General features: G+C 35.4%; 1 protein-coding gene across 3 annotated transcripts; it reads left to right on the top strand.

Annotated features, from left to right (window-relative positions):
• LOC129269441 (nuclear protein localization protein 4 homolog) lies at positions 1 to 26133 on the top strand. Of its 3 annotated transcripts, none has more exons than XR_010294902.1 (17): positions 1 to 141; positions 6080 to 6160; positions 6868 to 6980; positions 9279 to 9497; positions 10371 to 10419; positions 11500 to 11594; positions 12053 to 12176; positions 12810 to 12989; positions 14343 to 14429; positions 15220 to 15291; positions 15842 to 15968; positions 16329 to 16489; positions 17663 to 17734; positions 18331 to 18549; positions 19290 to 19401; positions 21455 to 24325; positions 24756 to 26133. XR_010294902.1 is itself a non-coding variant. In XM_064105764.1 (16 exons), the coding sequence occupies exons 1-16, from the start codon at positions 127 to 129 to the stop codon at positions 21610 to 21612; spliced, it is 1884 nt and encodes a 627-aa protein (XP_063961834.1). In that variant the 5' UTR covers positions 1 to 126; the 3' UTR covers positions 21613 to 26133. The 3 variants fall into 3 exon arrangements, 1 of the variants encoding a protein (XP_063961834.1); XR_010294903.1 differs by having other exon boundaries at positions 21455 to 22266; positions 24731 to 26133; XM_064105764.1 differs by having other exon boundaries at positions 21455 to 26133.
• The last annotated feature ends 717 nt before the right edge of the window (positions 26134 to 26850 follow it).

Here is a 26850-nt window from a genome sequence, read left to right on the forward strand (position 1 = left end):
GTTCAAATGTAGAATTAATCTGCAAGTCATAGAATTACGTTCTAACGCTTTCTGACAACAGTGTATCCATTTAGACGATTAAATTAACATTTCCTGAGTAGGCTATTCTTTATTATATCACCTAACATGTCGGGGACCATTGTAAGTATTGTTTAAGAATACGAAATATTTTATCAAAGTATCAAAACATGATTTTGAAGGTTACTCGATGTGAATGACTGAGACTGGTCTGAGTGACTGTGCAGTGTCTTACTCACTGAATCTGAATGGAGATTTCACAACACCTCTCACTCAGTTGCTGTCTGACTCTGAGCAGTGAGATCAAGGCCCCGTCTTTTACTTTAGTAAGAGTTACGATTGATCTGATCAATCGCAACTATGGACAGCCAGCAAAATCACCATATAAAATGCATGATTGTTCCAAAAAAAAATCTAGATATGAATGTATATCCATAAATTCATTGATTTCTTGACAATTTGGTGTGTTCTAACTTCAAGTTCTAACATTTAACAAGACATTTTGCAAATTTCCTGTAGGGCCTACTGTAGAGAAAATTATGGCACTGATGGATTTCCATAAGTTATGATTGATTGTATCAATCGTAACTCTTTGTAAGACGGGGCCCAGGAGAGCGAATTCTGAGTCAGGCCCAGTGCATATTGGTACTATGGACGGTAGTGCAGTGCGATAAGTCAGTCCATACATTGCACAATAGTAGTGGGTGATTGTTGCCATGTTGGTGTTGCCTGTTGGTTGAGAGTCACTCAAGGGTCCATTACAGGTAAGACTAAGTCTAAGAGTTCCATATGCACCCCCCACTAAAATTGAAAATAAAAACATGGAGAAGGTTCAGAATAATATATCTAGCCCTAATATCGAACATATATGATGGGGAAGTGGAAATACATACCAATTAAATATGGCTTTATTCCGTCAAATTTCGAGCGAGACCTTGTGCGTGTAATTGTCCATAGACATCGGTTTATTTAGTCAGTAAAGGGTCTGCGAGTCAAGACTAGTCGAACTATCGGCTGATAATCGTAAAAATACCCTTTCCGGTATCAGCGCTTCTCGCTAGCATAGCGGGAAAGGTCTTGACTGCAGATCAAACAAGGTGAGTTCGAGTCCCAACTAAGGTAAGCAACAGTAAAAAAATGATAGAAAAATCTGAAGTGAACGAACCGGAAGTCTCAACAATCTTTTGTTATTTTTGGTGGGGGGTGCATATGGAACTCTTTCCCCATTACATGCCGCCGTGCACAGAAAAATCAAACCATAGAAGTCGTTAGACAGCTGGCAGCCGTCTGTTTCAAGGAGTTTTAAAAAAAATAAAAAATAAAAAACATTTAAAAAAAAATTCTCCTCGTACACAGACGGCTCACTACCGTGCAGCCACCATTAGGGGGTTAACAATGCAAAATCCCCCCGACGGGGCTCATCGATTTTTTTGTCTTTATTTCATAAAAATGTATAAAAAGAACTGTACCAAACTAAAGATTATTATTCCATTCCGGCCTGAAATGCACCAAAACGGGGAAAATAAACTTAAAGAGGAATCCAGCCTTGGCCATAAAATGTTGTGTTGGGAAGGAAAAAAATAAATTAAACAGAATGGTGAAAGTTTGAAAGAAATCAGACAAGCAATAAGAAAGTTATAGCTGCTTTAAAATTGAGAAGTTTTCCCTTCCTCACATCAATTCTCCAGGAATGATAGAGAATCCACCGGGGGTGGCGTCTTTATTGGAGTCTCAAGAAACATCACGACAGAGAATAAACCAGAGCTCTCAACGGACTGTGAAGTGGTTTGGAATAAGATCAAACTGAAAGGTGAAAGGGAACTCTATTGTGGCTCCTTCTATATGCCTCACCGTGACATGAAACACCTAAACCAACTCCGCAACTCGTTGGAGCGCACCATGGAAAATCTCAGAGACCATCATGTTATTTTGACTGGGGACTTTAATTGTCCAGACATAGATTGGGAGCACCTCAGCACTCGACCAGGCGCCGCTGAGAGAGAAGTACAACAAGCTCTTATTGACATCACTTTGGACTTTGGCCTCCATCAAATACATGAGCAACCTACAAGGCAAGACAATCTGCTAGACCTCGTCTTCACTAACAACCCATCATTGGTGAAGAGTTCAAACAGCACGCCGGGGATTAGCGACCATGCCATGGTAGTAACGGACTTTGAGATCCTACCCCACATTGTGAAACACAACAACAAGAAGTGTTACATGTTTCAGAAAGCTAACTGGACTGAAATTCACCAGCGAGCTGCAGTGTTATCTACTGAACTCGTCACTAAAACTGACTGTAAAGTAGGAATCGAAGAAGTTTGGACTCACTTCAAGACATCACTGTTTCAGATCCTAGATGAACATGTTCCCTCCAAGACAGTGCGAGGTAGGAAATCTCTCCCGTGGTTTTCACACAGCCTCAAACGAATGGTGAAGAAGAAAATGAGACTTTACAAGAAAACCAAGAAAACCACCCACGGTGCAGCCAAGAAGAGTGCATGGAAGAAGTATACAGACTTCCAGAAGGACTGCAAACAGGCTTTCAAAGTAGCTGAAGAGAATTTCATCCTATCTTCAGTCATGCATGGTTTGGAGGAAAACAATCCTAAGCCCTTCTGGAGATACGTGTCCTCGAAGAGGAGAGATAGAACTGGTACCCCAGCACTAAAGAAGGATGGTAATCTGATCCATGATAGCAGACTGAAGGCACAGATGCTGTTACAACAGTTCAAATCGGTCTTCAACTTGGACACCTTCATCCCACCAGTTGAAACAAGAACTACCAAGCCTGCACGCAAGATTGACGATCTGCACATTTCTGTCTCTGGTGTGGAAAAGCTACTTGGCAAGATCAACATCTCAAAAGCAGCTGGTCCAGACCTTATTCCTAACATCATTTTAAAGGAATGTGCACCCGAACTTGCTCCTGGCATTACAGCGATGTTTAAGCTGTCAGTGGACTCTGGTGCTCTACCCCTCGACTGGAGAGATGCTCACGTATCACCAGTGTTCAAGAAGGGTGATGTCCACCAAACCAGCAATTATCGCCCAGTCTCCCTAACTTCGGTTATTTGTAAGCAACTGGAGCATATCATCTGTCGCCATATTATAATGCATCTGGAACGCAATAAGATCTTGTCACCACTCAATCACGGTTTCAGAGCAGGCCATTCTACTGAGACACAGCTCTTGACTGCCGTACACGACTTTCTCACAGCCCATGATAAGAAGACCCAAATGGACATCATTATCTTGGACTTTGAGAAGGCTTTCGACACCGTCCCTCATTCACTTCTACTACACAAGCTGGAAAGATATGGCATCGAAGGTCCTTTGCTTCAGTGGCTCTCATCTTTCCTAACAAAGAGACAGATGAAAGTTGTTGTGAATGGGGAACACTCATCTTCAACGAAGGTAATGTCAGGAGTGCCGCAAGGGACAGTGCTCGGCCCCCTTCTCTTCCTTTGTCATATCAACGACTTACCAGACAATGTCAAGTCTACTGTCCGCCTTTTCGCTGATGACTGTCTCTTATATAGAACGATCAAGTCGCAGCGGGATCATGTCAGTCTTCAAAACGATCTGTCCAAGCTGCAGCAATGGGCGATTACATGGGGAATGAGATTCAATGCCACGAAATGCCAAGTACTGAGTACTGATCAGAAGTCATCCTACTTCTATAACATCAATGGTCATATTCTCAAACACATTTCCCAAGAGAAGTACCTCGGAGTCATGCTGTCTGATGACCTTAAATGGACCCCACACATCAGCATGACAACGAAAAAAGCAAATTCCATCCTGGGACTTCTTCGCCGAAATCTCCAGTTTTGCCCTGAGCAGTGTAAACGTACAGCCTACATCTCCCTTGTACGGTCCATTCTCGAGTACGGAGCCTGTGTGTGGGATCCATACCTGCAGAAAGATATCCAAAGCCTTGAAAGGGTTCAGCGCAGAGCTGTGAGGTTCATCACAGGTGACTACACATCTCGCAACCCAGGTAGCATCACCAGCATGAGAGAAAAGCTAAATCTGCCAACACTATCCTCAAGACGACAAGTCCTGAAGTTATCTTCCTTCTTCAAGGTGGTCGAGGGGTTGGTCCCAGCCCTTCCTATTGAGAATTTCTTGACTAAATCAAGGCCAAAACGGAAAGTCAAAACAAAACAATTTAAAGACTTTCAAGCACAGAATATCTTAGAAAGACAAGTAGTGAACCACAATAAAGGTTACACTATTCAATCAACAAACACTGAACAATTAAAACAATCTTTTTTTGTGAGTACCCCTCTGGCTTGGAACCATCTCCCACCTGACACAGTGAACAGCACATCACTAGAGGTGTTCAAGTCAAAGATCGAAAAGAGCTACCTACGATACGACTAAATATCACCGTGCCCTCTCTCACCCGCTGCATTCATACCAATTGGTCCAGCAGTGTACACATCCAGATCCAGATCCAGAGATCACTAATACTATGTAGATTTCAAATTGACAACTGGGTAAGTAAATTATGACAAGGGGCAAGGACAACTTTCCCATAGGCCATGTACTTTATTATCAGGGATTTGTGGTTTTCTCCTAAGTACCCATTCCCCTAGGGCAGTAATCTAAATATAACCCAGGTAGTATATTGTTTTATGTCCTCACATGAAAGAAAAATATAATTTGAAATAAAACTTTTGGGAAAAATGAAATTATAGCCAAAATATGTATTGGAGTACATGAAAGAGTAGTCCTTGCCTTACATCACTATGACATCCCATATGCGACCAATTTGAAGTCTCCATGGGTATAGTGATTACCAATATTTACAACATTTAAACATTCATAACTTTCTTGTTGTTTGTCCAATATTGTTCAAACTTTCACCTATCAACTTGTCTGATTTTTCTTTTCCTTATAAAAACAAGTTTTTATTTGGGTTGGATTCCCCTTTATAAGGGGAAAAACCGTGACTTACTTCGGCTGTCGCGCAACTTCACTTCCCTGTTGGGTGTTTTATCCGAACTTCATACATAAACATATGGCCATTGAGTCCCTGTACAGATCGAGCTAGAACTTCGGTCTCTTTATTTGGTAAGTGGAGCCAACGGAGTTCAGCAGAACAACCATCATAACAGAGACCGAAGCTTTTGGTCTAAGAAGTCGTGTGTTGTGGACGCCAGTGCCGTGTCGCAGCACGTGCGACCTACTAGTTAGAAATCCACGGCCAAACGCAGTTCTTTGGCATGTTTGTGCGAGGTTAGTATACTTACTATACTAGATCTATACTAACCTCGCACTAGTCTAGTGTGAGTGGTTGAGAGTGTGAAAATAAAAAAAATGCAGAACAGAGCAGAGCGGCATGGATAGAAAAACTGAATAATTTTGCTTTACGAATTTGAATAGCATTTTTGGTCAAGAGAAAAGCTCTCAACTAGGTCTAAGCAATGTACAGTAACCATGGTAATAGTCCTATGTAAAAATATGCTATACAAAAGACTTGATGCATAGCAGTCTTTCAAAAATGTGGAGCAAATGCAATGCGATACCAGGAAAATTATTCCCTGACAGTGCCTGAAAAATTAGTGAGATGTCGTTGTCATTGAGCTCGAGATGAGCATAATAGGAATTTAACAAATTTAATCCATGATCATACAGTCTCATCCATGATCATATAGTCATCATGATGCGGACATCAGGATGGGCATGCCATGATGGAAAATTTTGAAATCTTTGCTTCTTTCCTCAAGTCAGGTCTAACATTAAGTTAGATCTGTAACTGCTATGTTTTTCTTTGATGACTGTTGATATCTAATGAGGATTTTGTGTTAAGGGTCTAAATCCAGATGGAAAGTATTTTGATATAGAAACTAGATGTAAATCTAAATGATCAAGAAAACAAGCTAAAACTTCTCGCATTAAAAAAGGAAATAATTTTTGTGTTGGTAAGACTTACATGTATCTTAAAGTTAAAAAAAAAAGGTATTTTGTAATTTATAGAATATTAAGTCAACACAACTAATGAAACGGACTCCCTTGAAATTGAAAAATTTATTATTATGTCTTTTAGATCATTCGGATTCAGTCCCCTGATGGCAATAAACGAGTCACCCTTCCCCCAACAACAACCCTCTACAAGTTCTTCCAGAAGGTAACTTCATCTCTTTTTTTCAGGGCAAGGGAGGAGGTTTTTTTTTTTGGGGGGGGGGGATTAAGGAAAGGAGATGTTTTCTGCAACAATTGCTGAGTTTTTACATTCATTTATTCATTTTTTGGTACTTTTTGAGGAGGGGGATTATTGAGATAATAACAATGTTTTAGAGCACTTGATTCCCAATTCTTCATACATGTATATTGTTTTATATTGCAGAGGGCCATAATTTTTTTTTTTCACCAGAAAATTGTTCATAATTAACAGCATTTAAATACCTGAAGCTATCTGCAGATTTGTAAAGTATTATTTTTTCATCAGTTCTTAAATAGGCCTATATGAAAAGAAGAATAGAATCGTTTTAAAGTTGAATCGTAATGACCTTAGTAAAAAAAAGTTCAAAACATTTTATTTTTTTAAAATTTTTTTTTGGTTTATTGCATTGTGACTCTTTTGAGTGATAAAGGTATATCTTTTCAAAGCAGGGAAAAAAATTCATGGGAGCTGGGGGCGATTTAGCTCCTGAAATACTCAACATGAAAGCTAAAAAAAGGGAGCTCTGGAATTCCCCATTCATAGCAATGTTAAAGCTTATCTAATGTTGCAGTAACTTGTGAAAAGTACCTTCCAGAAATTTTAAAAAGACTTTTTTTCGTGTTTCTAAGAAAATTTATGATGTCAAATTTCATTATGCTTTATTCTTCTAGGTTTCTCAGACAGTGTCCCTCCCTGCTGATGGCTTTAACCTGTACAAATCACGTGACAAGACAGATCAACTCAAAGCCTCCAGCAAAGTCACACTAAAATCACAAAGTATCAAGTAAGAGAACTGCCTCTTCATCCATGAGTTCTTGGGGTTTTTTTTACTGGTTTTTGTACAAGAAAAGTCATGTTTAAACCTTGTAAACATTTTTTTAAATGGAATAAGAATAGGGGGAAAGGTTCATTAAACTCTTCCTTAAAGTACACATGCTTTTAGGATTGACTGAATATGATGATGATATGTTTTATTGATATTTCAAGAAAGTGTGCTTTAAAATAATCTCTCTAACCTACATTGAATTGTATCTAAAATGTGTTTGGATCAAAGCAATTGGCACACCAAGCATTTGAGTTTGGTAACTTGCTGGGATTGGAACATTCCATATATTGCTGATAGGATCAAAGGTTAAAAGTCTGAATTACCATATTCCAGTTGTTGGTAGGTCATGTATTAATTTACAAATAGTTTCACTAAACAACCCCAATGTGTTCTTTCTATATGATTTTAATAGTTGGAAGGAAAAAGGCGGAAGCAGTTACCAAGAGCACGTTAAAAATGATTTAGGCTCAGATGATAGATGGATTTTATGGAAAATGTATACATTACATTAAATGATTTAAAGGTCTTGTGTTTACTTTTTCAGGATGGGCACATTTCATTAAGACTTTTTATACGCCCATCCTAGACGGGACAAATTATGGTATCACGCCCGATGTCCGTCCGTCCGTTAACTTCAGTTTGACTTAACCTAGGCTCATAATTTGGTGTGTATGATACTAGCATGAATCCCAGGAAGCCTATTGATTTTGAGGTCAAAGGTCAAGGTCACAGTGACATATTTTCATTTTACCTTTCTGCAGTCCTTGTAAACGTGTTAAATTCAGTTTAACTTTAAAATTTCTTGGTGTCATAATCGATAATAAATTAACGTGGTTAAATCATATTGATACCATCTGCAATAAGATATCTAAGAACATGGCATAATGTACAAATTGCATAATTTTCCACCAAATATTTTAAAGATGCTGTATTATGCTATTATTTTACCATTTTTAAATTATGGCATTCTTGCCTGGGGAAGTGCTGTGAATATTTACTTAGACAGATTACATAAAGTTCAAAAACGTGCAGTCAGAATTATAACAACTCCCCTTTTTACGCCCATTCTTATCCTATTTTTCATTCACTTAAAATTTTAAATATTTATGATATGTACAAGTATGAAATGGGACTTTTTATGTATCTATGTTCTAAAGGACTTTTACCTTCTTTTTTATTGAACTGTTTTAAATTAAATTATAATATTCATGAATACCCTACTAGAAATGCTGCAAACTTCCACTTTCCTAAAATAAGAACTTGCCTTTCTCATAAATCTATTTTCTTTCGTGGCCCACTACTTTGGAATTCTTTACCGGTTAATTTGAAAACATCTTGTTCATTTAATATTTTCAAACGTAACTTCAGAAACTTTATATTTGATAATTAAACCTGTTTGTAAATATTTGTATATATATATATAACCTAAATCTTACCATTTGTGTATCTATGCCTTTGTATTGTCTTCTAATTGTTTTTTTTACTTTTGATATTGTCAATAATTATTATTATTTTTAAAGTAAGTTGGGTCGGCCTTTTTATAAGGATATTCTTTTCCTTTTTGGCTGCTTCCCTCTCAATGCTTTTTTATGTCTTTGATGTTATGTAAACTTTGTTCCTATGTATTTTACCACATTTGTGTTCATTTTTATGCAGAGAGCAAAATAAACTTGAATTGAATTGAATTGAATTGAACTTAACTTCGGCTCATATAATTCGGTGTGTATGATACTAGCATGGATCCAAAGAATCCTCTCAATTTTGAGGTCAAAGGTCAAGGTCACAAAGACATGTTTTCATCTTACCCTTCTGCAGTCCTTGTAAATGCGATAACTTCAGTTTAACTTAACCTAGGCTCATATAATTTGGTGTGTATGATACTAGCATGAATCCAAGGAATCCTCTCGATTTTGAGGTCAAAAGGTCAAAGGTCAAGGCCACACTGACATGTTTTCATCTTACCCTTCTGAAGTCCTTGTAAATGCGATAACTTTAGTTGAACTTAACCTAGGCTCATATAATGTGGTGTTTATGATACTAGCATAGATCTCAGTAATTCTAATGATTTTGAGGTCAGAAGGTCAAAGGTGAAGTCCCCACCTTCCACTTTTTTTGCTTGACCAATAACTCAATTTTCCGCGTTACAGGTCGGCGTATTATATGCTCGCCTTACCGACACTCTTGTTTTTAAATAGTTTCAGATAACTTCAAAAATGTATTGATTTTATCTATTGTTTCTTGCTGTCTTTTCTGCAGGCATGGTGATATGATATACTTATTCCCAACTGCAGTAAAGGAAGATGGTATTGTAGAGCCTTCAACACAAGTCAAATCATCTATCCCCACCTCCTCCTCATCATCATCCCTATCATCATCGTCGTCATCACAACCTCTGGCATCAGTTGTCGAGGATGAAGTTGACCAGTTTCTATGGAAACAGGATGGTAAAATCTACAGGAAAAGAGATGGCCAATTGTGAGTAGCATTATTTGACAAGGTTTCAGTTTTACCATGAAGAGAAGTATATGAATGCTTTCAGTAGAACAAAATATTATTGGCTATCAATGATGTAATTGGATATGTATAGAAAAAAATGAAGCAAAATTCATTTGGTAATGGTAGGAGTTTGGTACATTATAAACTTTTCTTAGGCATACTTAAACTTAAAGCTCACTTGTGTAAAATATTTAAAGGGATGGTCCGGGCTGGAAATATTTATATCTAAATAAGTAGAGTAAAATTCACAGAGCAAAAGGCTGAATATTTCATCAAAATCGAATAACAAATAATGAAGTTATTGAATTTTAAAGTTTATCAATATTTTATGAAAACAGTTATATGCACATTGTCATGAATATTCATTCGATGGGCTGATGATGTCACATCCCCACTTTCCTTTTTCTTATGTTATACATGAAATCATAAATGTTTAATTTTTCATACATGTATAAATGATGTGTCTCCATTATGATGAAATATGTTGTGGCAATAAATAACTAATGCATTTAATCAGTTGTCAATCCAATTGTGTATTTCTTAGTAGAAAATTTTTGAATAAACCTACTTTCATATAATAAAATACAAAAGAACAAGTGGGGATGTGACATCATCAGCCTGCCTAATGAATATTCATAAAGACATGCCTAGAACTGTGAACACTGGAATAATGCAAATCTTTAAAATTCAATAACTTCGTTATTTGTTTATTCGATTTTGATTAAATTTTCAGCATTTTGCTTTGTTAATTTTACTCTATTTATTGAGATATAAATATCTCTAGCCTGGTCAATAATTGTTCCATTTTGGGGAGCGCTTATTTGTTACTAAATAATCCCATCTTTATTTCAGATGTCACCATGGTGTCAATGCAGAGTGTGTCCATTGTGTACCTTTAGACGTAAGTTATACTTCTATCTCTACCTATACATATATACATTGAGGCAAAATGATACTTCAGACTTTGTCTATGTCTGGCATACTCTCCACAAAAGTAATTTTCATTCAATGAGTTCAAGAATAGTGATTAATCAATTATGATTTGCCCATGATAGATTCAAAAGTTTATGTATACAATCACAATAAATGTATATATATTTTTTAAAGCAAAGTGAAATAGCTAACCCTATTAAATTGGGGGGAGGGGTCAATTTGACAAATTTGTCACTATGCCGCTGCACGAATTTTTTTGACCGCACCGCTTGCTGACTTTTTACTTTCAAGTCTTGCGCATCTTTTGAGACCAAATACGCGGTTCCAAAAGTACGCAACATTTTGTAAGTGCATGTCAGACCCAAAATTGCTCAAAAACATGATTCTGTGTACAAAGTCAGTGCAAATTATGTTTTTCAACCCAAAATCATAAATGTATGATTATTTTGTGTTGATTTAAATGGATTTATTTTATGCTATAAATGCAAAGGGTCCCCGACATCGGAAAAAACAATAAAAAACAAAGGTTCGATAGAAGAAATACATAAGAATTTAAAAACAATCAAATATATAAGAAATTATATTTTTGCAATTTTTTTGTAGATATTTGTTAGAAATGTAAAAATTGATACTCTCACCAAAAACTAGCATTCTACTAGCTATATAAATTGAGTTAAAGGCAAAAACAAACACAAAAAAACAAATTTTGGGCAAATCTCATATGCTTATTTGCATAATTGATTAATAAAAAATATAAACAATATTACAAATTTTACTACACAGTCTTGTTGTTTACATCTGGCTCTATGCGCGTGCATATTTTTGAGGCGATCGCGCAATCAGCGGCTGAAATTCGGGGGTTTGACCCCCCCTATATCCTGGTCTGAAATAGCCCAGTTAAAATAGGGTTAAAGGACATATAAATCAGTATAAAAAAATTCAAAACGAAACCAGCATACACGTATATATATTGTAGTTTTGATAGTGATTGTTTTGAACAAAATAGTCACTGTACAAATCTAACTATTTTTTATTTTTTCCCCCTCAGTCCTATGATGAAAGATATCTGAATGACCATGATCCTCCCATTAAACATCTATCCTTCCATTCTCACATCAGGAAACTCACTGGTGGTGTGGATAAGTAAGTTTAGAAATTTGGTTTCAAACCTGCCGTGAAAATACCATGAACATTGCTGATGTTTGCAAACTTATAAGTTAGTTGTCTTGATACTTTTAATCTTTGGTATTGAGATGTTTCATAATAACAAGAAAAGGCTTTCATTGCTTGTGTTTTTTTTCTTGATTATTTAACTTAAAATGTTGATTCAATAACATTTCATAACTTGAATGTACCAATAATTCTATGTCTGTTCAACCAATAAGTTAAAAGCCTATTATTTTGTCTCCAGTTTAAATATTTATGCTCTGGAAGGACCGGAAGCTGATTATTATTTTCATTCCTAAAAATGATTCGTCAATGCATCTGTTCTTACAATACTCAAAGCTCTCCAAGAACCTTCCAGGTTGAATAAAGAAGTCTATTTCTAAGATCTTTAAAAAGATGTAATGGTATTTCCGTATCAATTTTATTTTCCTCAGGGGAAAATTTGCATTTTTAGAGAACATAAGCTGTAAAATCAAACCAGGATGTACGGAGCACTCACCGTGGCCACATGGTATCTGCACAAAGTGTCAACCAAGTGCTATTACATTAGATAGACAAGTAAGTACAGAGCAGTCTTTCAGTGTTTTAACGGGACAATCCGACATGGGTACTAAAGGCAGAGCTGCCTAGTAGTATGGCTTTTCTGTATTTAGTACTGAAAAATGAGAAAGAATACTGGTGGTTTCATGCAAAATACTGATTTCTGAAGTTTCAGTTTAATGCGTTGTCCTATGGTATTTCTTTAAAAGTACTGATTTCCTCACCAAAATACAGATTTTCAGCTTTAAAAGTACTGAAGTGTTCTTGTTCAGTTTAGAAGCTCTGTAAAAGGTACTGTCAAATTAAATGACATTTCATATATCTTGATGATAATTTTATTCATTTAATAACATGATTAGTATATTATCTATCCATTTGAATATAATAGTCATAAGCATGAGAATTCAACAAATTATTCATTCAAGTTTCAAGATACTTTTCAATGCCTTACAACATAAACTGTAATAAGATTAACCATTATGTTTAAAAAATTAAAAACAAACAGATCGTAATAGAGGTATACGTATAAAGTAGTAATCAAAATTATTATATTACTTCACATTTCAACAAAATATCCCAAGGAACGTAATACATTTTTTAAGTTGATACAATTTCTTACATTTTTTAATTGTTTATTTATCCTTTCTGCAGCACTATAGGCATGTAGACAACGTGATGTTTGAGAATCCCATGATGTTTGATCGCTTCCTAGACTTCTGGAGGAAATCAGGGAACCAAAGAATAGGCATGCTATATGGGAAGTATGAACATCATAAAGATGTACCTCTAGGAATCAAGGCTACCGTCTTAGCAATATATGAACCTCCACAGGTAAATATTCATTGTTTTTACTGAAGGATAGAATTATTGGATTGTCAATATCAGCGCTTCTCAAACGGTGGTCCGCGAGAAGCTCCAGGGGGAGAAAAAAATAGGAGAAAAACTGTAGTATATTTCACAGACCTGTCCGAACATGGTATGTCCGATCAGTCTATGCGGGTCAAACAAAACTAAAGCACGCTTAGATATCATGCATGTTGCAAAACATGCGCACTATGATGGTTTTAATGCAATTGTCACCCATTTACTGGACATTGGCGAATGCAGATTAGTTCTCAAACTGTTTGTTTCAAATGTGATTTAGAGCTTTGTGTTCAAATTTCACGAAACATTTTTTCATCAAAATGGACATTTTCTTTAAATTTTGGTAGGTGGGCCTCGAAAAAAATCTGAGAATCAAAGTGGTCCTCGAGTAAAAAAAGGTTGAGAAGCGCTGGTCTATATTAATAGGCAGAAGCTAATCACTTAAAGGGGGAATCTGACCAATGGAAAGTGTCTTCTTTTTTTTTAACAAACAATCAGAGAAGCAGATCGAGTCAAAGATTGAACAAAATCAGACTAAGAATAAGAATTTTATAAATTATTAAAGTCATAAAAAGTGCCATCTCCATACCTCTGGGGACATCAAAATGGCTGTATAGGTATTAGGTAATTTCATTGTATCTCAAGGCAGGGACAATTCCTCCTTTTGCTCCATTAACAAAAAGGTTATTAACTCATTCAAAAGTTTTACTCAGAACTACATTTTCTCTTTTATTCAGACATTTAACAGTATGCTCTCAATTTCATGTTTATGATTTCCATTCCAAGGGTAAAGGTGCATAGTAGAAACCACTAATTTCCTATATTTAAGTACAGGACACATTGGAGAGTAGCCCTTACAACTTTTCACATTATACTCGCCAAACTGCCAATTTTATTAAATACTCTGTGATCTCATTCTTTATCAGATTCACCATTCTATTTCCGTATTGTTTTTTTTTATGCTTATTATTTATTACTTATGTAATATTGATATTTTAAGTACCTAAGAAAACAATTTACCCTGGTATTTAAACAAATTTTTATAAACCATAGTCTCAGATCGTAGCAACATCATTGAATTAAAGCACCCTTTCAAAGCAGACTGTTATGTGCCAACAAGCTACTGGCCAGGAATTTGTTTCTGTTATGCAGGTGGATTCTATTGTCCCTATATTACAGATATTCACTGTTGCTCATTTATTAAGCATGTTTTGAATGTGTGTCTAGTCAAAGTATTGGAGAAGTATGAAGGAATTTCCAATATTAATTTGATGGTTCATTTACAAAATGTTCTTTATTATTGATTCAATTGCATTTCAGAACAGTACATCAAATAGTTTAGAATTACTAGAAGATCCCTTTGCAGAAGCCGTCAACTATGTAGCATCCAAATTAGGTCTTTGTAAGGTGAGCTATCCGTAGCACTTCTTATGCATTTGTTCAAGTATATATTGGATAATTCTCATGTAATTGTTGTGAGAGAATATATGACACGTAAGTACTTGTAGTCTGGGCCCTGTTACCTGCATCATAAAGCTGATTCATCAATTGTGGGACTGATATTTACAATTGAACATACACAGTTCAATTGTAGAAAATTGCCCCATAATCAATCTCCAAGCTTTATGTTACAGGGCCAGGATTTGAGTTCAAGCTTTCTGTTAAAGCCTATTGCACAGCTTAGGGACTCGAAACTATATGATAGGGTAAAGGGATTTAGATTTATTTAGAGCTACAGCTCGTGAGGCAATTATAATGGTTTGTCTTCTAGATAATAGATATATGACAATGCATCTCCTCATTCTGATGTGGCAGGTCGTGATAATCGATTACCCAAATATGCAATATTTTGCAGCCCTAGTATTTGAAGCCAAGATAGATGGTGTCAAGACTTGTAATTGCCCTATTTATTCTTTTCATGACTCTCCAATGACTGGATGTGTTTAATTGAGTTGTTTTAGCTGTAGGAAACTCAAAATTAAAATGGAAATTTGATTTAGTAGTTTACCTAGTTTCATCATATGGGGAAAAAAAGTTGTCAAATGTAAATGTTGTAGTTAAGGCTGCATGATCTTTTCTTCCGTCTATTAGGGTTAAAAAGGTAACACTTTTTTTTTGGCGAGTGAACACCCCCTCAAAGAGAATACTGTACACTTGCAATATAAGCCTTTCTTTTGTTTATTATAATACCCTCTAGGTTGGATGGATATTTACTGACCTGTTGGCTGACGACCTCACCAAAGGAACTGTCAAACATGTCAGGAATATGGTGAGAAATTCATTTCCCATCCATTCTTTTGTATTCCTTTGATAATTGATATATTTAAAATTAAACATATATCCTTAACCCTGTTTGTCCCTCCCCCCCCAAGCATCGCGATAAATTTGTAATGTGAAAAGATCGCGCACTGAGGTTCCATGACTTATTGAATTCAAGTCTCGCTCAACTTTTGAATATGAGTTTGCGGGGGTACACAATTCCAAAGCTACGCAACATTTTGTAAGTGCATGTCAGACCCAAAATTGATCAATAACTTTCATATTCAAATGACTGAGAATCTGATTTAGAAAGGGTCATCATCACTTGTGCGTAAAGTTGGGTGTAACTTCTGAGCAGCTTTATGAAACATCACCAAGAAGAGTTTTAGTTGTTCAGGACCGTAGCTAGTGCTTCAAGATGGATTTGTCATATCGCTTTCTAAATTATGCACCGTGGGTTAATTTGGGGCCTGTTACATCTAAGGATTACTGTGGTATTAGTTGAGTAAATTTCCAATACCTGTTCGATAATGAACCTCTTGGATTTGTTGAAAACACAGGATGCCCACTTTATGACAGCTGAAGAATGTATAATGGCTGGTGAGTTCCAGAACCAACATCCAAGCCCATGCAAATTAGCGACAGAAGGACACTTTGGCTCCAAATTCGTCACATGTATAGTAACAGGTATGTATTTTTTTTCTCTATGTTTGTTCTTTTTTTTTTTCAGAAGAAATAATATGGTGGGTGTACCACAAATTCATCCCATGATCTTGTTCACACATTTGTTGCACATCTTGGCTGGATTTTTGCAATTCCTTTCCTTTTGGGCTTTCGGCAAAAATACCTTCTAAACTTCAGTACTTTAGTCTTATATGTATTACATTTCTGTATGAAAGGAACATAGTAGGCAAAAGTTTAGATTTCTCTCTAATATCCAACCAATAAAAGAAAATGAAATTATTTGTATATTCCTTTGTACTCATCATACCGTCAGAGACTTTGAAATATATCATCATCTATTTGAATCATATTTGAATCTTACAGGTGATTCAACGAATCAGATACACACAGAGGCATACCAGGTATCAAATCAATGTATGGCACTGGTTAGGGATGACTGCTTGGTGCCTACCATCGATGCACCAGAGCTTGGTTATATCAGGGAATCTACAAATGAGCAATATGTACCTGATGTATTTTACACAGTAAGTCAAGTTACTTGGATGGGGACTCATACGATAGACAAAGGGGTCAGGGAACGAGAAGAGAATGGACATCTATCCTGGTGACCATCAGGCTTAATGTGTGGTGACAACTATTGATTTTATTAAATGTCAAGTCCACCTCAGAAAAATTTAGATTTGACAAAAATTGGCACGCACGTTTTTCATGCCATAACCTACAAAACTGTCAGATCAACTTCTTCGAAAAATCTCATTGTTATTAATTATGCTAATTTATGTGTAAAATCAAAAGTTTGCTCTAATTAACTAAATAATGCCCTTAAAATGCTAATTTTTGGTTCACAGACTCTTCATAGGAATATGATCAAATTTACTTGAAAAGAAATTAAACATCACATTTATTTTTTTATGTATTTTATTGTTTTCTTAATTTCTTAAGTATTTCTTTGTTTTTCGACTTTTTTCCAATGGAAATTGTCAGGGACTTAATTTTGACCATAAGCAAAGGAAATTAATTGATTTTAATCAGTAAAAGGAAAAATAATGAAGCATTTATGAATTTTGGCTGAAAACACTATTTACATTGAATTTGTACACAAATTCACGTTTTTTTAGCAATTTTGGGTCTCATGCACTTAAAACATGTTGCATGATTTTGGAACGGTTCACCGCGAACCCAGGGGTCGCAATTTTGGTCTCAAAATTTGCGCAAGTTTTGAAATTAGGAGAGAATAAAAGAATAGGATGAGGAAGATATGAAAGGGATAGGAAAGAGAGAAGATGCTTGATATCTAATAATAAGTCCATTACCTTGGTCGTAGATGCCTGGTGCTGGAGTAAGCTTTATTATCAATAATCTAGAAGACAAACTTTTTTTTTTTAAATAAAGAGAGCATTTTAAGTGGATAAATCAGTGATATGCACACAGAAGCTTTCTTCATCTGCCTTGAGCATAATGCTCTGATGTACACATATTATGGATGTCACTGGCTTTGGATAAATGTGAATCAGGCACATTCTTTAAAAGGCAAATCCAGGTGTCCCACTTAGATTAACCAAGTTCAAGAACGACCAAGCATCATGTCTTCTATCTAAGAACGATATTCCTTAATCCCATTGATAAGAAATGTTTGCATTATGATGAATGCCTTGTTATTCTCTTTAACAATATATTTTTCCAATATCCACTCACAGGAAACTGACAGCTATGGCAACTCGTTAAAGCAGCTGGCAAGACCCTTACCAGTAGAGTTCCTTCTTGTTGATGTAAGTCACATCTTACCATTCTACCCATTCATCTCTTAATTTCAATGGCAGGCCCTTTTTCAGGGCCCTATTGCTCAAAGTATAATGATTGATCATAAACTTGAGTTAATAATTGATTGCACTAAGAATGCAATCAAACAAAAATTAGCTCTAAAATAATTTGCTGAGCACTGTGCCACTGGATCCGGTTTTCACTCTATCTCTTCTTTTTTTCAGAGTTAATTTGAATGAACTTTAGACATTTTAGACTGAAGACTGAGATACAAATACATGTATATGATACCAGTCAGACATAGCTAGATAATACTGGTGAGTGAACATTGGTAAGAAAGTTGTGCCCCCCAAAAAGTCAGAAAATTAATTGGTTTATTTTGCTCTCCAAGTAAGTTATTGAACATTGTTCTAACTTGACAACTAGAAAGGTTACAATGCTAATTGATTCTTGGTAATTTTATGCTTTGTATAATTTGAGACAAATGATTATTCTTCTAGATTGTAGCAAGTAAATACGTTGACATGATGGATGTTTAGAGCTTTGTGCCATGAGGATATATTTTAACTTTCGTTCATTATTCTTCATGAATTAAATTTACCAGTTACCAGCTGGGTTTCCCAAGGATGCCACATTTGCCTTCAACTCGCAGCCAGGTCTAAAGCCCTTCCCTATTGAGAACAGAGTAGGTGTAGGAGAGGTTCAAGGCATGGAGTCACTCACTCAATACATGGGACAGTTTGAGAGTGGTCAATTAATGGAAGCTATGCTGGACTTTCATCTCCTTGTCTATCTTGCCACTATGGATCTATTGCCACTCAGGGTAATTGTTTTCTTGGATCGTGTCTGGATGGGAGGTATTGTGGATGTGAGACGAGGGGATAACCTGTTCATTAGGTTGTCTTTTGGGTTGATTGTGATTGCAATGAATACTCTATGGAGTGCTGCGTTTGTATGATCCTCCGATTTTAACCAACTTTGACAGGTTGTTGAGATTTGTTGGATTTGAACTATCTTTATATAATTGGGATGAAGTTTGTTGAGGGATGGAGATGATGACGGTGGTAATGGGGATGATGATGATGATTACAACGTTGACGGTAATGATGATGGTGATGATGATAGTGGTAATGATGATTATGGTGATGATGATAACTTGCAATGTTTTTAACTATGTCAGTGTATTTCATTATGTTTATTGAATGCACATGTCTTGCTTGTCTTCAAATCTATCGCTTTGTTTATATGTATGTGATTTTTTTAATTGATTTTTTAAGAAGAAATGCATACATTATTTCACAATAAGGGGTATGATAAGCCTGATTATATGGATAATTAAAATACAAAATATTAAATAAAAATTAATCCCAAAATGTGCAATATCCTACAGCCCAAGTCAGAAGCCCATAGTTTTATATATGATTCGATCCCTGTTTTATGTTAACCTTCGTTCAGAATACTTGCCAAAGAAAAGGTATGCATTGAATTTAGATCATTCTCAATTTTAAATCCTTCATAACTTTTATCATTTGTCATGTCTCTTATGCATTTATTTGGAACCAGGACCATATGGATCCTCTGTTAGAAGCCCTCAAGTCAAGAGACAAACATCTTGTTGATGCCTGGTCTAAATGTGAGCAGTGGGCAACAATGGAACACTTCATAGCAGCTCAGGGTGAGTCAGTGATTCATTCATCATGGGGTTAAGGTTGAAGATACGGGGTCGTAGGTCAGAGGTCATTGGTATCAAGTTCTTGGGTTGAACTATACGAATAAAAGAATGAATCAGATCTCTTATGGATTACAGTAATATAACCAGAAAGTAAATTGTAGTGATTTTGTACCTGATTGCTAAGAAAGCATGAATGCTTGAAAGCAAGTAACCAGAGGACCGACGGCTTAAGGTCTTCTCCAAGGGACCTGGTAATGAGGATTAATGCCTTACCAAAGGGCAATAGCGCACCAAGTGGGAATTGAACCCGGGTCACTTGGAGTCCGAAACCCCACTCTTCCGACTGAGCTATCGCGCCTTTTAACCCTAAAATGGCCGGGGGGGGTTGAATCAACCCCCCCTCAACATTTTTTGCGATCATTCCGCCGCGCGAATTTTTTTGACCACGCCACTCGCAGAGTTTATACTTTTAAATCTCGCGCATCTTTTGAGACCAAATTTACGACGCCCGGGTACGGGGTTCCAAAATTACGCAACATTTTGTAAGTGCATGTCAGACCAAAAATTGTTCCAAAACGTGATTTTGTGTACAAAGTCTATGCAAATTGAGTTTTCTCATCTTATTCATAAAGATATGATTATTTTTACTTCAAACAGCTGAAAGCAATTGATTTTAGCATAATTATGCTTCAAAAAGTTGTGCAATAAATCTGGTGAAAAAAAACAAAGAAAAACAAAAGGTTGAAAAACATGGAAATACATAAGAAATTCATAAAACAATAAAAGACATAAGAAACTGATTTCCAAACCGAAGTTTTTTTCAATTGCCATTGTTAAGAATGCTACAAAGAATATTTTTACCAAAAATTAGCATTCTAGGAGCTTTATTTAGTGAATTAGAGCAAAAAGTATGATTTATGCATAAATTAGCATAATTAATTCATATAAAATAAAATCTCATTATTTTGGAAAATTTTACCATACAGCCTTGTAGATTACATCGCACACTACCAGCGTGCAGATCAGCGGCCGAGATCTCGGGGGGGGGGGGGTTGAATCAACCCCCCCCCCCCCCCCCAGCCACAGAACAGCCAAATAAGCCCGGCCTAGTTAGGGTTAATATCAGGAATATTATTTCTCAGATCTCTTTATTCCATGTTTCTCCTGTAAAATAAAGGCTCGTGGTCATGATACCGTTGCTATATCTATGAAAATACAGAATACTTTCTGTTAATGGGTATGAGTCTTTACTTTACCAAATCATGTCCTGCTGAGTTTAAATGTGCATCATATAATTTCAATATGTTTTATTTCATTTATTTTGGATTTGTCTGCAATATGCTAGGCCCCGCCTCCTTAAAGTCCACTAGATCATTTTTTGCCTCTTGAGATATCACTGGAGGTAGAAATAAGAATAACAATACACAATGCTATGCAACTTGCCATAACTATGTGCCATTGCTAACAATTACAAGTCTTTATACAATACCACCTCACAAACAGTAACTAAATGACAGTTTGAATGGTTGCTATGCAGGCCCTAGTTTTGTTTGAAGACTTGTTATTGTTAGCAATGGCACACAGTTATGGCAAGTTGCATATGATTGTGGATTGTTATGCTTATTTCTTCCTCCTGTGACATCACAAGAGGTCAAAAATGATATAGTCGATTTTAATGGGGCGGGGCTTAGTATACTGCAGATAAATGCGAAATTAAAAATATTGAAATTATATGATGTACATCTAAACTCAAAAGGTAATGATTTAGTGAAGTAGAGACTCATACGCATTAACAGAAAGTATTCTGTATTTTCATGCCAGAGGACCTTTAATAGTGATAACAGGCTTGCGACAAAAAGAACTTACAATTGTAGTAACTAACCTGGTAACAGGGTTCAGGAGCAAATCTACATCAAGGATTCTATGCAATAGTGGAAAGGTTACCATAGTTGCCTTTATGAACGAATGACTAATGCTTTGAAATAAACTCCAAACCAACTTCTTAATTATATGTTTATTGAATGAGCACTGTTTATGACCTCACTCCTTTCCTCAGGTCCATCAGCGACGGGAGAGGCTGTGCCCAGCACGTCCGGGGCAAGCGGAACCAGTACCTCTACCTTTGTATCAGGGACATGGACCTGTGAACGATGTACATTCATCAACCAGAACTCTGCTGCAAATTGTGAGATATGTGATGGTCCCAGGGGCTAGGCCCCCGAACATGTACCTAGTTAGCCATTCTATCCTCTCTTAAATCAAATCTATGAAGCTCATATGTGTCATTGAGTGAAAACTCCAAATGAAATGATAAAGATATTAACTAATTTATGGTGGTATGTAATTGGTAAATAAGAAGTGGAGAGAGTCAGTTGCGGATATTGTATTTATGGAACTTGTTTGCCTTTTGGGTTTAAAAAAAGTGCTGTGAATTTAAATGCACCTTGAAAAGATTTATTTTGCAGATGAAAACCATATCCAATAATCACTCATATTTTCTGCTCAATGAATTTCCCTTTAAGCTCAACTCCTGTTTTAGTACCAACAAGAATATTGATTTGAAAGTAATCAAATATAGTGTGAAATTGTCCTCCTTGATTATAAAGATACATGTACAAGTTCATCTTATATTTCCATTCATGATTTCGGGAGACTTTCTGGGCATTTCTTTAAAGGTTGCAATGAAAAAAAATCCCCCTCAACATGGGCAATTCAATGAAATAAACCTACTTGAATGTTCGACCCCCATTTTGCTCCATATTTATATCACTTTGTGAACCACTCAACTTGGTTGATTTGAGAGCATTGCATCATTTCATGTGGTGCTGGCTTTTCATAGATGAGATTGATTGGATCAATCACACTTCAGTGGCTTCAAGATCATTCATTACTGTATCTCATAGAATGTCATGATTGAATATAAAGACCAGGGGCGGTATTCTGAAAACGTTCTTATCTTAATTTTGTTCTTATCTACGTCACGATCTCAAATTGGTATTCTGAAAACGTTCTTATCTTTTTCTTATCTTTTGTTCTTATCTTTTTCTTATCTTGCTAAACATCCTATGCTGAGCGCGTTAATGTATTACTCGCGCATATAATACAAAAGCGCGCTAAAAAGATAAGAACAAAATGAAGATAAGTGGTATTCTGAAAACGTTCTTATCTTTTCTCTTTCTTATCTTTCACGATATTTATGATAATATTTAAGATAGCTAGAGGGTTATCACATCTCACGATGTCCGTGTTCTTTCTTGCTTAAAATCGATGGCCACCATTAGTAACAAGTACCCACAAGTATTCCTCCCACCATTTCTTTCATTCACCTTTTATTTTCCCCGTCTCTTTTTTCTATCCCTTTTTTCTTTCTTTCTTTATTTATTTTCTCTTTTTCTTCCTTTCTATCTGTCTGTCTTTCTTCCTTTCTATGTGTTTGTCTTTCTTTCTTTCTTTAAGTTTATTCTTCATTTATATATTTTGTTTTATTCTTTTGAATCTTTTAATTTCTTTACTTTTCTTTTTCTTTGTTTCATTTATTCTTCATCTTTCTTCCTTTTTTATTTTCCCTTTTCATTTTATCCCTTTCTTTCTTTTCTTGAATAAGTCTTTATTTCTGCTTTTATTCTTTCCCCTTTCTCTCTTCCTTTCCTTTTCTTTTCTTTTCATGTTTCTTTCTTCCGTCACATTTTTGTAATCTTTTTATTTCTTCCTTATTTGTTCTTTCATTCTTTCGTCTTTGTATGTGCTTTTCCTTTTTTCCCCTTTTTCTTTCTTTCTTCCTTCCCTTAATATTAATTTTTTCCCCTTATTTTTTTTTCTTTTTTTTTTCTTTTTATTTTTGGGTTCTTTTTTTTTCTTTTTTCGTTCATTCCTTTGTTCTTTCTTTCATTTTTTTTAATTTCTGCTTCCTGACACTCTTGTGTCTTATTTACTTTCTTTCTTGTGTTTTATTCTTTATTTCGCTCATTCTTTTTTCGTTCATTCTTTTTTTACTCTCTTTCTTTACTTTCCTCTCTGTGTCTTTCTTCTATCAATTTCAAAAATCTTTTTCTTTATTCTTTCCATTAATGTTTTTCCGTTTTCTTTTTTTATTCATTCTTCACTTTTCCTGACTTTTGATTTTCCCTTTTCGTTCCTTTTCTTTTTTGAGTTTTCCTTTCTTTCTTTTTATCTTTCTGTAATCTTTATTTTTGCTTTAATTTTTCTTTCATTTTTTCTCTCTCATCTTTATTTCTTTGTTTCATTTTCCTTTTCCTCTCTTTTTATTCTTTTTTATTTTGTCCTTTTACTTTTTTCCTTTAAGTTTCTTTCTTTTCTTTCTTCATTTTTTCTTCCTCACTGTATCATTGATAATCGTTCTATTTTTTTTCCTTATTTTATTATTTTTTATTTTTAAGTTCTTTTTGCTTGCTTACTTTCGTTATACTCTATATTTCTTTCATTATTTTTTGCTTTGTTCCTTTCATCTTTTTTTTTATTCCTGCTTCATTCTGACAACTTTCTGTCTACTTACTTCTTTCTTCATATTTTATTCTTTATTCGTACCTGCTTTATTTACTTTTTATCTTTACTTTCTTTCTTTCTTTATTTTGTGCACGTGTCTCGAAATAATAATCAGTCATTGCGTATAAAATTCCTATTTCGCGCAATGCGCCAGAAACAGTGTACGCACAGCGCCCATGATATTCTCTTGACATGAGGAACGCTTCTATTGGTTAAACTGCCAATATAAAGCGCATTTTGATTGGTAATATCCTAAAAATGGGCGTGTTGAAGATAAGAAGGAGGCAGTCCTTACAAAGATAAGAACGCGTTAAGAAGATTTTCAGAATACCGATTTGCAATGATTTTAGCGTCTTCTTATCTCAATGAGATAAGATAAAAGATAAGAACAAAGATAAGAACGTTTTCAGAATACCACCCCAGGGCCCCGTCTTATAAAGAGTTACGATTGATCCGATGAACCTCAAGTATATGGAAATCCATCAATGTCATATTTTTCCCTTTAGGAAATTTGTACAATGTCCTTTGAAAACAAAGAGAAACATACTTAATTGTCAAGGAAACAGTGAATGTATGAATATGCATCATATCTAGAAAATATGTTCAACAAACATGTATTTTAGATTTTTATTTATTTTTTTTTTTTTAATGAGTTTTATTTGCAATTCACATTTTAACAAAAATATCTCAGAAAAAACAGATACATGATTCTTTTACATTCATATAGATAGACACCATGCTAGGTTAAAGTAATATACAACAGATCTAATTCAATTTTAGATGTTGACATTGCTGGCTTTCCATAGTTGTGGTTGATTGGATCAATCAGAACTCTTTGTAAGACAGGGCCCAAGTTTGTAAGTTTATGCACGGCTGGTAACTCTTTCTTGCGCTACTAATCATGTGTCCCTATGCACCTGACTTGGCAACTAAGAACATGTTCCAGTCGTGTGTAAAGTCATACAAAATTTATCGAACAGCTTTGTACGACACCCCAACAGGGCCAAGTGTTCCATGAAGCATTTTCTCTGTGATTTTGACTGCTGAATTTGCTCTCAGCCAATCAGATATAATTATTTCAGTAGCTTATAACAGTCAGTGAAAATTACCCATCTACATCATTGATATGACATAAAAGATATTGTTATCATTATTGTAAGTCTCGTGGTAGGCAGGTATCCAGTGTTATGAAAAAGAGAATACACATTGTACAACTGGTGCCCATTATTAACAATGTAGGAGTGATTTTGAGGAAAATATTCATTTGTTACTCATTGAAAATTGTATTTCTAGCAAAACTTGATCAGGGTGGGGGGATTGTTCCAAATAGACACCGATACCACCTATTTTCATTTGTTGATATCATTCTGAATACATCAAGTAGTAATATTTCTATGAAATCTCATGTGGAGACATATGTTTATGTTTACTTCTTCTTTTTTTCTAAATCACTTGTTTTTGTCAGGAATTAATAGTTAGAATATTCATTTCATATTTCTACTTTCAACTATATTTATTTCAAACCATCTCGTGTTATTTTGACTTTGAAGTTATGGTGATGAACTCACTCCAAACTTGTTGCCTTTATTCTAGGATGAAGTTTACTATGCCAAAGGCTTTGTACAAAATGGAGTAGGGAATCAATGCAGGAATGCTCCATTGAATGACTTGTCTTTTGCTATCATTATAGTGGCAATCTAAAAATGACTAGCACGTCCAATCGCATACAGGATAGATACATTCAAGCTTCATGTCAGTATTCTACATTGTAGTTGAAAAGATTGCAGTGTGAGACACACCATTTGACTTTTCCTTTTGGATTGGGTTTTATCGTCTTCAACTAAAGAAAGATAAATCAGTTTCAAGATCTAGGATTTCCTTGGCAACTGTGACACCACGAGAGTTGTTACTAAATCAGCAGGATATGATTTATTATGCTCCTAAAAATCTCCCTTTATTCCTTTATTGTTAATTCCACGATAGATTATTTAATGAATTGGAAGCTGTCAATGAAGTATATATTGTCTTGTTTGATGAAAAAGGATGTAATTTTGTAAAGCAATGGAAATGTGTATCTTTATTTTGTCAGTTTTTATGGAGATTTTGATTATTGTAATATTTAAGATGTTGATTTATTTAAGATCTTTGATATGAATGTTGCTTTGTGGTATTTCATTAGAACATTGATAAAACTACCGAAAATTGGCATTAAAATATGCAAAGCTCATGAGATCATGCCATTTCTCAATTTTTGTGTCTTGCTTAGTTTCAGGGATTTTAGGTAATATGAACTAGCATTAATGAAGGTAGAAAGAAATCATGTGGCAGACCATATGGATGGGCTGGTATAGTGGTATAAGGTTGGAATGTTATCCACCATCTTCAATAATAGCTGATCTGTTTCATTTAGAAATAACAAATACAAATAAGGGGAATCAAAGAATATATGGTTGATATCACTGCACCTACCATGGCACTTGCCTCCATTTAAGGTATGATTGGCAGGGATATAGTCGAGGCTGGCCTCGAGGTCACATTTTGCCAGTCTCGGCCTGAGTCATGTGTACAAAGTCTATGGGGGATGGGTTTTCTTTAGCGGCCTCGATACATGTAAGTACTAGCCTTGACTACAGCCTTGATGATAGGTACTTTATCTTTTTAGTTAAAAAAAAAGGGCATCATTAATATAACTAAAATGTGCCTTTCAATGGGGTACATGCACTAGAATCACATAGTGCTCCAAGACCTCAGGCAAAAAGTAATTAATTTTGGCTTTCAGTCTACAAATATTTGGAAGGGCATCGGAGGCCTGTTCTGGGGTTATTTCGATCCCTGCTTGTCTATCCAATTGGCCTCTAATTTGAGAGATTTCTTTAAGGTAGATGAACCTAATACCAGGGGTAGTACGTCAGGGGAGACAAGGAAGAACTGCTCCCTATGGCCTGTATT

Source organism: Lytechinus pictus, chromosome 10 (genome assembly GCF_037042905.1).
Source record: "Lytechinus pictus isolate F3 Inbred chromosome 10, Lp3.0, whole genome shotgun sequence".
Taxonomy (NCBI): domain Eukaryota; kingdom Metazoa; phylum Echinodermata; class Echinoidea; order Temnopleuroida; family Toxopneustidae; genus Lytechinus; species Lytechinus pictus.